Source organism: Cucurbitaria berberidis (genome assembly GCF_010015615.1).
Source record: "Cucurbitaria berberidis CBS 394.84 unplaced genomic scaffold K460scaffold_1, whole genome shotgun sequence".
Taxonomy (NCBI): Eukaryota; Fungi; Ascomycota; class Dothideomycetes; order Pleosporales; family Cucurbitariaceae; genus Cucurbitaria; species Cucurbitaria berberidis.
Genome location: NW_024468935.1, coordinates 4,868,451 through 4,884,077, shown reverse-complemented (window position 1 = coordinate 4,884,077; position 15,627 = coordinate 4,868,451). Strand labels below are relative to the sequence as shown.

Genomic DNA, 15,627 nt, shown 5'->3' with positions numbered 1-15,627 from the left:
TGCAGGAACAGAACAGCGCGGAGGTTCAACGGCGTGTCGATGGGAGCGTGGCCGCGGTTGGGCGCATGTCCAGCTGGGCGTGGTGCTGTGCGGTACGACTGTCCAGGGACGCAGCTGCCCAGTGGGGGTGTTTGCTAGTGGAGTCGTTCCTTCTCTCTCTCGCGCGCGCTCCTGCACCACAGCAGACTGCTTCTTTGGGCCTCGGATTTGTTCTTGTTTACTCTTCACAGAGATTTGGCCGTGCGGGACATGCAGAGCGGAAGCCGCGTCGTGGGCAGACGAGGGTCGCTGGTGGCGGCAGCTTGAGCTCCACCGCCGTGCGTCACACGCAGGGTACTGGGGGTCAAACGGGCAAACTTGGACTAGGAAACAATGCTGTATAGTAGGTGCTTAAGCCATCGATGGCCATGTTGCTTGCCTCATGCACAACTTTTGCAGCCCGCTGTTTGGAGCGACAATGTCCAAATATCGGAAATTCCATGTATTACATACACGACCCTGTTTCACATTGCAAAGCCCAACTCTCTAACCCCAGACCCCTCATCTCATAGCCGTTGACGACTAGGCCTTGTCCAGTGCATTACAGTAATCCTGTCTCGATTCTCTAGGCGGGCCTTGTTTCCGCCGAACACGTGCAGGAACGAGAGCTGTCTGGGTTGCATCGTCGCACGTGCGTGGTGAAGAGACATCCCGATGTACGACCGACGTAGAGTCTCATCGCACGCGACATCGTCATCAGTCTGATGACTTGCTCCCCTTTGGCGCGTTTGTAGCCGTCAAGTCCAGTTGCAGAGGCGGCATCGTTGCACTTCGGCGAGCCACTCTTGAGGTACCAGTGACCGCTGACAGCCCGATCTCCGAGCTAACCCACACGCGCTCTTCACATGCCATTCATGGCTGGCAGGAGCTCCACATTCACTTTATCGACCTCAAAAACGCGACACGACCCCCTCGCCCTCCTCCGCATGCCCGAATTCGCGTTTCCCGCGCGTCGTCACAGCTGACCAAACCCTAAGCTGAAGGTCGGCAAAGTCGCAAGAGAACATGTCACTGTCTTGAGTTGGAAGAGCTGGCGGCGACAGCACCCTACCATCTTCTCTCCAACTACCTTGCGCTTTGCTTTGGCAGCTTCACCTGTTGCCCCACTGTCCGAAAAGGGCCTGCGACAACAAAGCCCCAGGCGCGTAAACACCACACGCGCCAGAATCCACGCGAATCAGCTCGAACCAGCCAGAACAGTCTCACGTCAATCGTTGACATCGTCCCATATCCCCACGCGCACGCGCACGCACACATGCCCGCAATGGCAGGCTCACAAAGCCCCACAAACGCCAACGACCGGCCCCGCCTTACCGAAGCGCAAAAGAAGGAAAACCACATACGATCCGAGCAGAAACGACGAGAAGCCATCCGCGACGGGTTCGACAGACTCGCCTCGATAGTGCCTGGCATGGAGGGACAAGGCCGTAGCGAGGCCGTCGTACTAGAAGCAACCATAAAGTATATGAGGGAGAAGATCGTGGAGCGGCAGAAGATTATTGCGGATGCGCAAGCACAAGGCATAGATACGACGGGTTGGGAGCTATCCAAGGAGACGCTGGACGCATGTGAAGCGCAATTGAAGAGACAGCAGCTAGAGGATCAGCAGAATGGGAAATAGAAGTAGGCAAGTCAGTGCGTGATACCCTGTGAAGAGAAGTTGCGAGCTTTGACTCCGGAATTCGGATAGACAGCGCCCGGTGTTGCCAACCATCGCAAAGTATGCATCTTGTAATGAAGTAACCTTTACTATAATAGTTTTGTTTTTCCCAAGTATACATGTCTCGCTGCTGCCTCCCATGATGTCATGCTTTCCCTTTTGTCTAGACCGAGGTACTGTAATCCCATCACATTCACCGGTCCACCGATGTTCTCTTATCGATAAGCACAAACCCAAATTTATTGCATCTTCACGTGCAATCTGTGCCGACGACTAATCCTCAGTTGCGTATCGTACCTTGCATACCCGAGCGCCAGCAATACGACAGATCGCCAGACCAAGATAGCATTATGGCGTTCAGTTTCGGCTTTTCTGGTGAGGACATAGAAGAAGACCCAAACGATGTTGTGCATCAGACACTGGAAACGAATGCGCCTGGGAGCGACGAACCCCCACCGATTACAGCTAGAACACATATATTAGAGGAGCTGGTAAGTATTGCACTTTTAGTGATTTTTCAGTCTCCCCTTTGGCGGTTTCAAGGCAAACTTCTACGCATTTCATATCCTTGAAAACAAACTGACACATGCATAGATGTCCACCCTTCCTGACAAAATTTCATATTCAACAATATCTATAACGTCCCCAAAAGGCCTCACTGCCCGCCTCCCACGACGCGAACTCTTCGATGTGCGACTTCAACTCATGGCCGAAGATGACGGGTCATCCTCAAATCCACTTGCGGGACTAGACGTACGTATCATACACCTCACATTCCATATCGATTCTCTGATCCCCTAAACTCCGTTTCACTTGAAATTTCAAGCTTTCTTGGGGAAATTTGAAGATTGAATGAACATGCTAACATTGAGCTTTAGGATTCCGATCTCCGCCCCAACCTTTACGAAGGTGGCTACAAAACCTGGGAATGCAGCATCGACCTTGTAAAGTATCTCCTAGACCGCGGACCTCGCAAGGATCTCGACGACATAGTTCGCGTAAACCACGTCATTGAAATGGGCTGTGGCACGGCACTCCCCTCTCTGCTACTATTCCAATACGCGCTGCAGAACGCGCTCGGGATATACTTCACCCTGACAGACTACAACGTCGACGTGCTCCGCCTCGTCACCGTTCCAAATCTTCTATTAACATGGTGTTCGACACTTGATGAAGCGCGGAGCAAGGACCTGTTTCCTGAGAGCGGTAACCCACTGCTGAGCGACGAAGAGAATGGCGATGTATATCTCACGCCCGCCCTGCTCACAGCGTTCAAACATTCGCTTCACACTACCGGTCTGACCTTCACCCTTCTCTCGGGCTCCTGGCTCCCGATACAACCGCTACTTTCTCTCATCCCTTCATCGCCCGACTTGAATACTTTCATCATGGGCTCAGAAACAATATATAGTCCTGCGTCGTTGACTGCGTTTACCGAGGCTATTACTGAATTAATGAAGCGTGTTACATGCGGGAAGACTATCGTAGCTGCTAAACGTGTGTACTTTGGCGTTGGCGGCAGTGTAGACGGCTTCAGAGAAGAATGTGCGAGGAGAGGGTGTGTGGCATACGAGATGGAGTTTGAAGGTCTCGAAAGTGATGGTGTGAGGAGGTGTTTGGTGGAGGTGCAGATGTGCTAGGTCTTACCCCTGCAGACCGAGTACTTTAGCTAAAGATCGTTTCTTTTAGAGCTAAAGGAATAGAGTACATATCTTGCGATGAGCTTGTGGCAATTGGACGGGCAATGGGTGAATGACATGTTCTTGAGGCTGCAGCTACGAATCGGGGGTATCTAGGGATGTACCAGAGTGAAGAAAGAAAGATCTCAAAATTTCGTCAAAGCATCATCTCTAGTCGTATCCATCCAAATCATTCGTCTGTGATATCTGCTTCAGGTGCTTGGTATACACACAACGACACCATGCTACGCATTCTCCAGACGCTACCTAAAATCACTGCTTCGCCTTCACAGTAACAGTCGGCACCGGCAACTCCCTCACACCTCCCTCGCCGCTACTCTCGCCTGCTCGCATCATTCTGCGATACGTATCCCCCTCAACCCTCATGCTCTCTCCTCGCGAGACCCTCAGGCGCTCGACACCCTTCTCGATGAGATCAAGATGATACGTCAAAGGCAGCTCATCGCGGTAGCCGAGCACCTCAGGCGCAGCGACACCTTCCCTTAGGTTTTCTAGCTCCGCTTGAATTTCCTGCAGCTTTAGCAGAGTCTCGCTTACATGCAAGACGGCCTTCTTGCGGTATGCCGAGATGTTTTTCAGGAGGTTGAGTTGTTGGTTGTTACTCTTTACGTCCTTTCTGTTTCCACCAAGTTTAGTCCAAAGCGAGGAGAGGAGTTCTTCTTGGTCGCGAGTGATGCTGTGGTCGTCATTTGTGGCTATCTCGTATATCGTGCCAAGTCTCCCGTCCAGGTTATTCAAAACCATTAGGAGGGCCTGCGCGGTTTCAATTAAGCGTGTAATCTCTTCTTTGTTCTTGCCAACGTGTAGAATATATTGGTCAAAAATCTTCTGCTGCAGTGTTGGTGGCGGCGCAACGAAAGCGCCCGTCATTGCATTGACTACTCGTGAAACGGCCCCAATGCTGGCTTCCTTTTCTTCGATACCCTGCAGCACGGCCATAGTCCATGTATTAGTCGCTATGACGCGGTCCATGGCTGCGCCAATACGGGAATTGTAGCGTGAGAGATCCTGGGACGCTTCAGCGGCGGTCTGCACAAAATACTCAAACTCGTTCTCTAGCTCATGTCGGGATGGTAGCTTGGAATATTTAACCAGCGTACGTAGGTCCCGGATAGCGAGTTCGGAATTCTTGATGGTTGATGGCAGTGTTGACGAATCTTTTGAGGCGTCGAGGATATCCTCAAAGCGCGTTTGCACGTTGATGAGTTCTTCGAAGTTGGCCAGCTGGTTGTCATATATAGTCGTAGTGCAGGAGGGGATAATGTAAGAAGATCCTGGAATCAAGCAGACAGGAGCTAACAATGCGTTTGAAAGAGTTGATCGAAGCATGCCGGTAGCCGTCTGGAGGCAGAAGAGCAAGATTGCAATACCCAAGGCAACTCCGAGGATAGGTTTGACGAAGTGCCGCATGGCGTAGGAGAAGATGTCGAAAACATGTGCCAAGAGTGGCAAAGCAACGTTCTCGTAGAAGAGGTTGACATAGTGCCATGGGCTCACCTCTTCCTGCTTTTGTTTTTCTGGTTGACGACAGTCTGTGGAAGCCTCGCGACTAGAGACCCGAGGCGAGGCACCTAGGGCGTCGAGTGACGTGGAGTGACGCATTTTCCTTTGTCGAGCTTGTGAGTCACGCATTGGTGATCCATTCACGTGCGTGTTTGAAGAGTTATTCATAGAAGGCATGATGAAGCTCGGCCCGTACTGCCCTTCTCCGGGAGTCGACTGCATACTCCTCACAGGCCGTGGTGTACTCCTCGACGATCCTAGCGTTTGCGCGTGTCTCATAGTGCTACTTGTTGTTGGAGTCTTGGCTGGCGCATTCTTTGGCTGACTGGAAGGAGTTGAAGAAGCTTGTATTGTCCTGGGTGGAAGTGGAGTTGCCCTGTCCAGCTGCTCGTGTGCGATCTCTTTGTCAAAATCTTCTAGGTCGACTTCGCTCGCTGCATCGCTTGCTGAGTGGATTGATGCACCTTCATCAGAGGAATAGTCGGCGTCTCCCCAACTGCTTCCTAGGCTACCGCGTAGTCGGCGGGAACGTGCGCTCATGGTCGATATCAAGTCAGTTGGGTGTAGCTGCGGCGTAAGGCTGAACCGTTCAAGTGAGGATGGTTGAAGCGAGGATAGTTGACATTATAGGATGTAGGAAGTCCTGAGACGTAGAAATGTAACGCAATAACAAAATATCACCAAGAAGCGCTTACGGTGTAGTGAAACTGAGGGGAGGTTGGGTGAAAGATGGTTGCCACTTCATTGAGGTGTGACGTGTTGCCCACCAATCAGGCTTCGAGCGCATATGTCGTAAAGCTGCAGCCCGGGAGAGCAACACGGTTCTCATGAGGCTATTACAGCCTACATAAAAGGCTCTGAAATCCATGTCACCATTGCAGGATCCTTCAGATATGTTTTCTGACTGATGTGAGCTTTGGGGTCGCGACGTCATCTTCGAAGCCGTGGCTAGTGTGCCGCCAAAAACCTAGCGGGAAAGGGCACCACCGCCTTCGACGTCCAGCGCGCAATGGAAGTTGAAGATCGCCAGAAGTCTCAATGCCACCATTGCGTCAGCTTTCTGTCGCTCTACGCGCGGCCAGACGAACACAATCCGGCTCACTAAGGACGCGTCAATATGGACGTGCATTCACGAGGCATTGCTCATGCTCCGCGCCGCAGCAACTTCAGCATACGGTGATCGTGTCGTCTGAAGCTCCGGCAAATGCACAGCTACACCCCACTACCAGCGAGCCGCCTACGCCTCCAACAGATCACCGAACGCTTGCGCAAACCCATAATCTTTTCATTACCTCCCCATACAGCCCTGGCTCGCCGCTCATCCTTCCCAATGGCACATACGTTTTCCAGAAGCTGCAATCCTTCCTCCGCGCGCAGTATCCGCAATTCGGCTTCCACGAGGTCATCACACCCATAATATACAAGAAGTCATTATGGGAGAAATCAGGGCATTGGGAAAACTATGCTGAAGATATGTTCAGCGTACAAGGCCGAGGCACAACTACACAAATACCAGAGTCAGAGGCGGGAGAGGATGGAGAGTTTGGACTAAAGCCGATGAACTGCCCCGGCCATTGTTTACTCTTCAGGGACGAAATCAAGAGCTATCGAGATCTTCCGATACGATATGCGGACTTCAGTGCCTTGCACAGGAATGAGATCTCGGGAGCGTTGTCAGGTTTAACAAGAGTCAGGCGGTTCCACCAGGATGATGCACACATCTTCTGTCGGCCAGACCAGATCCTAGCTGAGATCGAACAGACGCTGAAGTTTGTCGGCATGGTGTACAACACATTCGGCCTTGGGCCCTACAAACTGCATCTCTCCACGCGGCCAAAGGACAGCTTCATCGGAACAATCGAGGAATGGGACCGAGCAGAGGAGCAGTTGACCACGGCCCTGAACAATATCGGAAGTGAATGGGCGATCAACGAAGGAGATGGAGCCTTCTACGGACCCAAGATCGACATCATCCTAAAGGATTCGCACGGCAAAGAGCACCAAACTGCTACCATCCAACTTGACTTTCAGCTACCGCAACGCTTCGATCTGCAGTACCAAGCCTCGCCAGAGGAAGTAGAGTCAGGCTCACAGACCTCCATGGATGTAGGTCTCGACCCAGTACTTCGTCGGCCCGTCATCGTTCACCGTGCCATTTACGGCTCGATTGAGCGCTTCATGGCTCTTTTAATCGAGCACTATGCTGGCAAATATCCCTTTTGGCTGTCGCCACGCCCAGCAATTATCCTGTCATTGAATTCAGACCCCAAAATTTTGGAACACGTATCGCACATCCAGTCCGTTCTGTCCGGCCTAAAAGCCCAAGATGCGCCAACAACACCTTCTTCGTCGGCGCCGAAACCTCTACCCCTGTCAACCATTCACCTTCCCGTTGAAATAGATACCAGCGATCGCTCACTTGGTAAGAAGATCGCTGAAGCTAGGGTCAAGAGGTACAATCACATCATTGTTGTTGGTGGTAGGGAAGTGGAGAGCGGTGGGATGACTCTGCAGATCGTCAATCAACCAAACGAGGAGGCTACGATCGAAGTGTTGGAGAAAGCATTAGGAACGAAGCTCTCCGAAAAAGATAGGTCAAGAGGGAGTGTTAACGTAGAGCTGAGTGTAGCCAGGAAATATTTTGAAACACTGGCAAACTCGTTTCTATGAAAAGGTCGGTGTATACTCCACTCTTAATGTATGTATAACGTTAGCTGTACAAGTACGATCTTACTACTCTGGTAGATCCGCATAATTTCAATAACTACATGTGCGCACTACTATCATGATCACAGTCAACCCAACTCTCGTCCATCTGTGACGGGACTGAAGTGCTCCGGTTACTACTTAAAAGTCTTCTATCCATACCCAGAGCCAAGCTTGCATTACTCCGGGATGCTTGCGTAGTAGAGATCGAGCGGCGAGGGCACCAGGCATTGGAGTGATCAACGTAGGTGACTTTTTTTCGAACTACATATCTTGTTCAGTCTCGGTCAAAATCCACAATCTCGGTATGTTGGCGGACTTTCGGGTGACAGGAACTTGCATCAGATGAAGATATGAGAAAACTACAATGGTGTCTGTAAGACCAAACGAGCAAGGTAAGTGTTGGATAAATCCTAGTAACAATATGAAAATCTGCTCATCGGCACTATGAACGTGTTCGATACACCCAATATAACCAACTTCCTTTCCAGTCCCGAAAGACCTTTCAAGATATACCCCTTTTCTTCACACCACAGTTAGGCACACCACAATGCGTCATAGTGTGCACATACCTAAGCTTCCCGCCTTCAACCCTAAACTCATGTGTATCCGGCCACTTACTCTTTCCAAAATCTGAAATGATATCCACCGTGCCCACTGTCTCATCAATCACATACCGTCGATTCGTGATCGGGACCCCAGTAGGTATGAAACCAGAGCACGTTCCATTTGGGCCGGCATCACCGTATAAACCACCTTCGAGACGCACACATGGTGTACCCCAGGGAACAGTGACACTAGAATTACTGAAAACGTCGCAGTAGGCGTCGGCGGCAGCTTTGATGGTTGCGCGAGTGTCGCGCCCGGCTTCTGGTATTGTGGACCAGTTTTCTTGTTCGACCCAATATGCATATCCAGTAATGTTGAAAAGCCAGTCGCCGGGCTTGGTGACGATTGTATCAATCTTGTTGATCTTATCATTTGTGAAGCGCAGTTGAGTTCCAATGACATGAGGGTTCGCGGTACTGTTGACAATGACTTCGGTGTACGTTGCGCATGAGGTGGTGTCGTAGATGGTGCGGTTGTGTGTGATGGGCAGAGGAGTATTGAGGATACCGCTGTTGATATCAAGATTTCTGCCATTCTCATAGTATCCGAGCCAGGTAGAGTTATCGAAGCGTTCTTTGAAAGTGGACGTTTGACCGGTCGTCTGTGTGCTGAGGTAAGAATCGACGGCTTCCGCCAGTTGCGGACGCGTACAATGCGCGGCACTCAGAGCTAATAGCACCATGGCGGGAAGGAGCAATTGTAGCATTACGTCGTTGTTCGACAGCGACTGAGATGCTCAACCCGTAGTGTGCCCAGATTTTGGACCCGGTGGCTGACGAACAACATACTCATCACGACTATTCGTGTCTTTTGATCAGTTCTACTATAATTTTCTACCCTTGCAAAAGTGTAAAGCGATCAATATGCGGTAGAAGGTTAAGATGTTTCCGTTGTGCGTCAGCATGCACCATACTAAGTAAGTGGCTAGGGTATAGATTGCTGCCCCACTCAGATCGTAAACGACGCGCTTCATATCTTAGTGCCATACCACATATTTTCAATGTATGTCAAAGGTTTCTAGTCTTAGTTTTGAGGTTGTACACTACTTCGCCCCTTTAGTTCTGTACTCCGGCTGTTTAAGGTGTCATCATCACCGTCTTTGAATGGGTGGCGATGTGACCTCATAAAGTCTCCATTATGCACACAAGCGTACCCAATACTGGTTTCAAGATCATTCGTAAGGTAAAAATTTCCTATATTGAAAACATCAACCACTTCAGTATCCCAAACGTAAGAAGAGCCTGGTAATCATTATCGAATCGTTGTAAGTCCATATAGCGGAAGTCGCAAGAAATAGGGTCTTCCCATTTACCAGTGTGCAAATTTAGAATGCGGATGATTTTCTCATCGTGAAGTGGATCGTATAGTGTATATTTCTCCGTGCTCTGTTTAGAACAACCGCTTGTAATCTCTTCTGTTAGCTCTCTTGACTGTAATTATGATGAATTAGTGTGAGTTAACGTGTTAATCTTGCTGCAACCATAATCTCGCTCGAGCCCCGGCCTTGTGACATAGCGCTTTCTCGATTTTTGAGCGTAAAGGTCATAGGAGAAAGCTCTGGAATGGAACCGGGAGCGACACCCTGATCGATACCTAGAGTTAAACCTGCTGCAAGACTGACGTCCCTTGTTTCTGTCGAGCATCGCCTTTCGTTATGATTGGTCGAACATCTAAATATATATAAGCAATCAACTGTCAATCTCCGGCAGTTCCACTTCGAACCTCTGATGGGTAACGACTATCTTATCGCATTTCCTGATGACTATTAAGAAAAACTCCTTGGTTAACAGCCTGACTTTGAGATACCGACAGTAATGATATCTCGAATGTGAATGATTCAAAAGGACGTTGAGTAAAGCCCCGCGTTGTGTTCCTATATATTAGATTGGAGCGTATTTCAAAGGAACTTGCGAAAAGGTTGGACTTGGTCTAGTATAGCCGAACAGGTTTATATACAGGAATATTACGATATCACGAATTTTCCCATCTAAGGATCGTTGCTCAACTTCTGGTCCGCTGCAACGTCTGTCTCCGTGACCCTAACCTCGTGGCTGCCCTCCAGCTCCGACAAAACAATCCAGGTGGGCAGGACGCAAAGCACGGTGATGCCGAAGTTCAATCCGATGCTAACGAAATGATTTGCACCTCCTTGCGATTGCATACTGCGCGTTGTGTCAGCAAATATTTGATGGAAAGTTGTCATGGAAGGAGACTTACGCCCAAGCAACTGTCTGGCCCAATGCCTCGACACCTCTGAGAATACCAGTGAGATGACTCAAATTCGATATATCCGTGGCATACTGGCCAACAATCCAGTATAGAAACTGCTGGAATGCTTGGCCACCAAATTGCCAGAAGAATACCAGCGCATAGCTCTTCCCAAAGCCACCCTTGAACCAGTCAAAGACAGGTGCTTTGGGCATGTCGTAGAACTCCTTCTGCAGAATCGTAGCCCAGATCCAGGTGCCGACCAGAATGGTGACGATAGTAATGAAAGCGATCTTTCCACGGGTCTTGATGTGAATTTTCTGGTTATCAAGAAGTGCCGCGATTATGAAAGAGCTGAAGATACCAGCAAAGTTTGTGAAGAAACTGGAGAAAGCTCGCGAGCGAACAGTGAAATAAGTAGTCAACCATGTGCTCACGAAGCCGTTATAGAAGTAGCTGATGAAGAAGGCGGGGAGTAGAAGCAAAATTCGACGGCTGACGAAAAGCTTCCCAACCGCCTTAAACTCAGCACCCCAAGTTGCAGCGCGATGGGTAACGATCCTGGTACCGTCTTTGCGCCAAACCTTGCGTGCTGGAGATAGACACAAGGCAATTGGAAGACCAAGGCACATGATGACGATAAAGACAATGTATGTTGCGGAGGTGACTGATCCTGTTGTCTTCCGGTTCGCATTTAAACCGAGATTGATCGCGCCACCTAAGCAAGGACCAGCAGCTTTCGCAGTTTGCCAGATAGCCAAGTAGAATGCGCGGTCGCCAGGGGAAGGATATCCGATGATGATGGCAGCTTCGGCGGCCCAAAAGAATCCAGCTGAGATTCCGCAAAGGGCGCTACCAAACAGCATAAACCAGGTGTTTGCGCTGCGGTTGTTCGTGTACAATCCTGCGCCGTACAAAGGATATCCAATGGCCCCCAAAGCCAACCCGTACTTCAGTCCGATGCGATTGTTAATAGCGCCGGCAGCCACGCAAACGATGGCAAAGAGACCGTACACCAGCGCATTGGCGGCAGAGACAGCGTAAGGCTCAGCTGCTCCACCGGCTCCAAGTCCACCCAGGGCGTCCCACATGCCCGGAGCTGTGAAAGAGACACCGCATGCTACGAGAATCTGGAAAGGTACTGAACGGAAGAAGGATCCGGAGCCCTTGATAGAGCCGGAAGGCTCTGATAAAGTAGTGGCTGACATGACGATGTCGCAGTCGAAAGAGCGGAGTGAGCGAAGAGAGGGTGGGAAGGTGGTAAGCCTTCCCGTAATCCTGGGCACTACATCTTTATAGCGTGGGGGGGATTGTTGACGAGTGTTAGTGGCTCCAGAAAACGTTTTCTCTTTGTGATGGTGTTGAGGCGCCTAGATGCGATGTCGACGTTGAAATTTAACGGGGCGAGCACGACATTGGCGCTAGTGACTCGCGCGAACTATAGAGCGCCCTCAGCTTCGACACTTTTGACATCATTTTACTCGAGTTTTCCCATGGCTTGCGAGTTCAAATTTCGACTACTCTCGGTTCGCGGCGCCGTCTCAATACGATTCCACATGTGCTCAATTATCGTTGGATGGAAACCGCATGAGAAATAATCACGCAGCCTACGCTAAAATCGGCTAACCCCTAACGTCTTAGGCTCAAAACATCTTTCATTGCGAAGTCGCAAGGATCGTGTGTACGGCAGAAACTCAACGATTTTCCAGACGCTATATGCTAAATTTTCACTGAGGTTTTCAGGGGCTGCGCGTAGTAGGTGGGCCCCTAATAGGCAGGTACTGTAAGTACTGAGGCAATATTAACTTTCTTTATATGGCTATGCTAAACAATACAAAGCTATCATTTCGACATGTAGATACATCGCATTGATCGAAAGTATGCTTATAGGCGTGCTTGCTTTACTTCAATGCCTGAGAAGGAGATGGTTCAGAGCTCGCCAGAGCTCTCGATCAAATCGTAGAGGCGGTGTTGCAATCTGAACCACGGAACTGAACACTGGAAGTGATCCACCGGGACTCAACCTCAAGTGCCTGTAGGTTATTCTGTTGCACTTTACTAGTGAGTTCGTACGTGCAATGGACGCTCTAAATACAAGCATAAGCCCAAAAGTACATGTGCTCTCGCGCTTTACTTGCAGAGTCACCCTCTCCACTATATAATCACCCGCAGCTCTAACCTTCCTTCTATCCACTCCCATCGACATCGCACAGGCAATTTGCCTTCGACCCTTGTCCAATCATGCATCTTCAAGTGTATCATCATGGCTAGGCTATCGTCGATACCAACGACTACTTCTCGGCTTGGTGCATGCTTCCTGGTCTAGTTGCCTCCTGAAGTGAGAGACGAAGTCTACGCTTATCTCCTGGGAATTTCCTCACCCATACTACGTACCCGAGTCAGTGAGGCAGCATCTCGTCGCTATTGATCCAAGGCAGGAGTTTAAGCTATCCTTGGATGTTAGAACCTGTCGCCAGTAGTACCACAAAGCTGTCACCATGCTGTATGATAGAAATACATTCATCTTGAGCAAGGCTCCGAATCGGCACGTCAAGTCGCTTGGGCAGATCGAAGATAACCTTGCACCCAGTACGTACCAGGGGCAGGGGTCTCAAGGCAATGCTTTGCAAAGGGATAGTGTCTCCAGAATCGTACACGACGCTGCTGCGAATGATACATCCTTGGACCTGTCGTAATTCCCACCACCTTTCTCACAAGCTTAGTCATAACGGATATCTACCTCGAATTCGGCTGTATGATGCCTTTCTCTCCTCTCCATATTAACTTCATGGACTTGATCCGTACCATCTTTCATATCGATGGCAACACTTGCTTCTGCTACTTCACTGTAACATCTACTGTCGACGGAATGGCCTACACGGAAGGTGACATGGTTTCTTTGCATGTTATGCGCGTCCGAGTATTGCAGTTCCTTGCTTAAGTTGTCCGAGAGCGCGCCCGGCTCTCATCTTCCCGCCACTTCAAAGTCAGCATCAACGGCCATGGCTAGGCTCGACAAATGGTGTGTACATGCCAATAAATATATCGTATATCCCAGCGATGACTTAAAAACCTTGGTTGGATCGCAGCCATCGAAAGAAAGTATGGCTGTCTGGCTGTCTGTCGAGAATCGTCCTCCTCTGCGATCCAATCTTGACAACCCAGCCCCTTAAAAAGGGGCTATGGGTTCTTACCTGAGTTACTTACAGGAAGTGACGAAGAGAACGCCTAAAATGCGCCGCTATGACGATTATTGGTATGCCTGGAAGTGGCTCGTGAATCGTGGTAATTTAACGGTCGGCAGCTGCCGGAGGGCGAGAATGATAGAACATGTAACTAGACATGTTAACACCATGCCTTGTTTGGTATAAGTGGAAAAATGGGAAACAATTCTGAGCTTGTGAACGGGGTGCAACCTTGATTTATCATGTCATTAAGTACTACTGTACAGTCGAACGATAACAAGCGGTCGTTAGGGCTAACAAAGCCACGCACTCTGAATAAGAATACCACGTTTCCCACTGTTTTAAACCCGCGCAGCCACAAATTGAGCAGCAACAGGGGCATCAATTTCGTAGTTTCTGTGCTGAGGAGTGACTATAATACCGTTATCGCAAATGTTGTCGCCCGTGTGGCAGATGATGAGAATTTTCGAGGTAGGGATGGGGCCAAAAGTCTCGTCCCGATCCGCATCGCCGAAGGTGACAACTATCTCATGTTAGAGGCTATTCGGGAACCCAATCAAGGGTAGACATCGGGAAATGAAGTAACTAACCTGCATTCACTCTAGCAGCCGCAGCCGCCGAAAGCCTTTGTGTAGCGGTATGGATCAGCTGTGCTCCCTGGCTATAACCTGAGACAATGATCTTGGTCGACGGGCATCTCGTGATAGCCTAAATAACGAATCAGCATCTCCGCCGTTTATCCGGTTATTCTAGAAGGCCATGGTGCTCACAGTATTGATCAAATCAAACGTCGTCCTAGCTCCCGCAGCATCACCTCCAGCCAGGAATCCAAATATGTTAGCCGGGTAAGTGACGCCCTGTATGGCCAATCGGCTGGTTCCTCCCAGGCGGCTAGCCAGAGCATTAAAGAAGGTTGGACCTTCATCAGTTGGAGCCCCTACATTTCCGTCTTGTGTGGTGCCACGGGCGTATATAAGCGTAATTTCACGGCAAGGTGTGCCGTCAGTCAATTGGTTATATGTGTTACCGCCGTATTGCCGCTTCGTCAGCGCAGGCTCCTCAGTGCTCTGGTCCTCGAGGCGCTGAGCATACTCTTTGATCGTGAGACCGGTGCCGATCAGGTCGGTGATGGGGAAGCTGACCCCGCTTGATGGTGTTGGTGCGGAAAGCGCTGTGCTGAAGAGGACCACGAAGGGGAGGAGGGAGGGAGCGAAACTCTTCATCTTGAGAATTTGTTAATGGAAGTGGTTAGATCGCCGGCTTGATGTTGATATATAAGGGGAGATATATCGATGCTGATCGTGGAAATGCGAATAGGAGCACGCCTTCTGCCTTTTGTACTTCTCCTCATTCGTTGTTGAAAGCAGTACATTGTAATACACTCTGCACCGGGAGACGCATTGGCGTTGCGTGTCACCAGATCTCGTCTACATCTTTGTCCTGCCTTTGCAGTCTCTTGCTCCGCTGTTGAAAGCTTCTCATAGTGTGAAAATGGGATCCTGTCCAATAAACGTCAACAGCAAACTCACGTTGCCAAGTAAATGCCAAATAGCCCCTCATGATTATATTGATCTGCAGCCTGGCGCATCGGCGTGTTTGGGTGCGATCCTCATCTTGGATGTAGCTCCGACTTTACAATAGTTGTAAGTCTTTGACCTTCTTTTTCGCGTTAGCCAAACTGCTAGTTGCCGTGGCACGTGGGTTTTATTGTGTTAGGCTCGGGCTAAATGCGGGGAACAACCACAGTACAGCACCGCGAAACGTGTGATTTCCCTGCCGTCTATTTGGTCAGTTATGCAAGTAATTTTAGCGGCCGTACAAGAAATTTTTGAATTTGGAGGACACGCGTCGCTCGGCTTCAACCCTGCTATACTTGGATACCGAAATGTCACAAGTGAGAGATGACCTGTAAATTAGCCAGAGGGACATGCGCTCATGGTGCAAAAAGGTTGAAGAGACCATATATTTCCCGTCAAAAACGAGCGCGTCATCAAGTATTTTATAGAGTTTTATATAG

At 49.8% G+C, this 15,627-nt stretch overlaps 7 protein-coding genes across 7 annotated transcripts; 3 read left to right on the top strand and 4 right to left on the bottom strand.

Annotated features, from left to right (window-relative positions):
* Window positions 1-1,303: 1,303 nt before the first annotated feature.
* K460DRAFT_401356 (uncharacterized protein) lies at window positions 1,304-1,660 on the top strand (the record flags this gene model as incomplete). The annotated part of the gene is made up of 1 exon (XM_040936411.1): window positions 1,304-1,660. The coding sequence occupies one exon, from the start codon at window positions 1,304-1,306 to the stop codon at window positions 1,658-1,660; it is 357 nt and encodes a 118-aa protein (XP_040793892.1).
* A 389-nt stretch (window positions 1,661-2,049) lies between these two features.
* Window positions 2,050-3,339, top strand: K460DRAFT_272575 (uncharacterized protein; the record flags this gene model as incomplete). Its single annotated transcript, XM_040927812.1, has 3 exons — window positions 2,050-2,190; window positions 2,294-2,452; window positions 2,578-3,339. 3 exons carry the CDS (start codon window positions 2,050-2,052, stop codon window positions 3,337-3,339), a joined length of 1,062 nt encoding a protein of 353 aa, XP_040793891.1.
* Window positions 3,340-3,444: 105 nt separating this feature from the next.
* Window positions 3,445-5,804, bottom strand: K460DRAFT_362073 (uncharacterized protein). Its single transcript, XM_040932575.1, has one exon. It carries the CDS (start codon window positions 5,440-5,442, stop codon window positions 3,652-3,654), a length of 1,791 nt encoding a protein of 596 aa, XP_040793890.1. The 5' UTR covers window positions 5,443-5,804; the 3' UTR covers window positions 3,445-3,651.
* On the top strand, window positions 5,775-8,054 carry K460DRAFT_362072 (class II aaRS and biotin synthetase). The gene has a single exon (XM_040932574.1). It carries the CDS (start codon window positions 5,941-5,943, stop codon window positions 7,570-7,572), a length of 1,632 nt encoding a protein of 543 aa, XP_040793889.1. The 5' UTR covers window positions 5,775-5,940; the 3' UTR covers window positions 7,573-8,054.
* Window positions 8,055-8,113: 59 nt separating this feature from the next.
* Window positions 8,114-8,899, bottom strand: K460DRAFT_412901 (uncharacterized protein; the record flags this gene model as incomplete). The annotated part of the gene is made up of 1 exon (XM_040937568.1): window positions 8,114-8,899. One exon carries the CDS (start codon window positions 8,897-8,899, stop codon window positions 8,114-8,116), a length of 786 nt encoding a protein of 261 aa, XP_040793888.1.
* Window positions 8,900-10,005: 1,106 nt separating this feature from the next.
* Window positions 10,006-11,778, bottom strand: K460DRAFT_303412 (MFS general substrate transporter). The gene is made up of 2 exons (XM_040929944.1): window positions 10,435-11,778; window positions 10,006-10,379 (listed from the first exon to the last, which is right to left on the bottom strand). The coding sequence occupies exons 1-2, from the start codon at window positions 11,631-11,633 to the stop codon at window positions 10,205-10,207; spliced, it is 1,374 nt and encodes a 457-aa protein (XP_040793887.1). The 5' UTR covers window positions 11,634-11,778; the 3' UTR covers window positions 10,006-10,204.
* A 2,049-nt stretch (window positions 11,779-13,827) lies between these two features.
* On the bottom strand, window positions 13,828-14,954 carry K460DRAFT_303409 (carbohydrate esterase family 5 protein). The gene is made up of 3 exons (XM_040929943.1): window positions 14,381-14,954; window positions 14,201-14,318; window positions 13,828-14,133 (listed from the first exon to the last, which is right to left on the bottom strand). The coding sequence occupies exons 1-3, from the start codon at window positions 14,831-14,833 to the stop codon at window positions 13,952-13,954; spliced, it is 753 nt and encodes a 250-aa protein (XP_040793886.1). The 5' UTR covers window positions 14,834-14,954; the 3' UTR covers window positions 13,828-13,951.
* Window positions 14,955-15,627: the final 673 nt, after the last annotated feature.

What these genes read in the sequence shown, in the direction of transcription:
- K460DRAFT_362073 (XM_040932575.1), bottom strand. Translation starts at nt 5,442, where the DNA reads ATGAGCGCACGTTCCCGCCGACTACGCGGTAGCCTAGGAAGCAGTTGG.
- K460DRAFT_362072 (XM_040932574.1), top strand. Translation starts at nt 5,941, where the DNA reads ATGCCACCATTGCGTCAGCTTTCTGTCGCTCTACGCGCGGCCAGACGA.
- K460DRAFT_303412 (XM_040929944.1), bottom strand. Translation starts at nt 11,633, where the DNA reads ATGTCAGCCACTACTTTATCAGAGCCTTCCGGCTCTATCAAGGGCTCC. An exon ending in GGCCAGACAGTTGCTTGGGC is followed by an intron (nt 10,380 to 10,434) that starts GTAAGTCTCCTT and finishes CACAACGCGCAG; the next exon opens with TATGCAATCGCAAGGAGGTG.
- K460DRAFT_303409 (XM_040929943.1), bottom strand. Translation starts at nt 14,833, where the DNA reads ATGAAGAGTTTCGCTCCCTCCCTCCTCCCCTTCGTGGTCCTCTTCAGC. An exon ending in CGTTTGATTTGATCAATACT is followed by an intron (nt 14,319 to 14,380) that starts GTGAGCACCATG and finishes TTCGTTATTTAG; the next exon opens with GCTATCACGAGATGCCCGTC. An exon ending in GGCTGCTAGAGTGAATGCAG is followed by an intron (nt 14,134 to 14,200) that starts GTTAGTTACTTC and finishes AACATGAGATAG; the next exon opens with TTGTCACCTTCGGCGATGCG.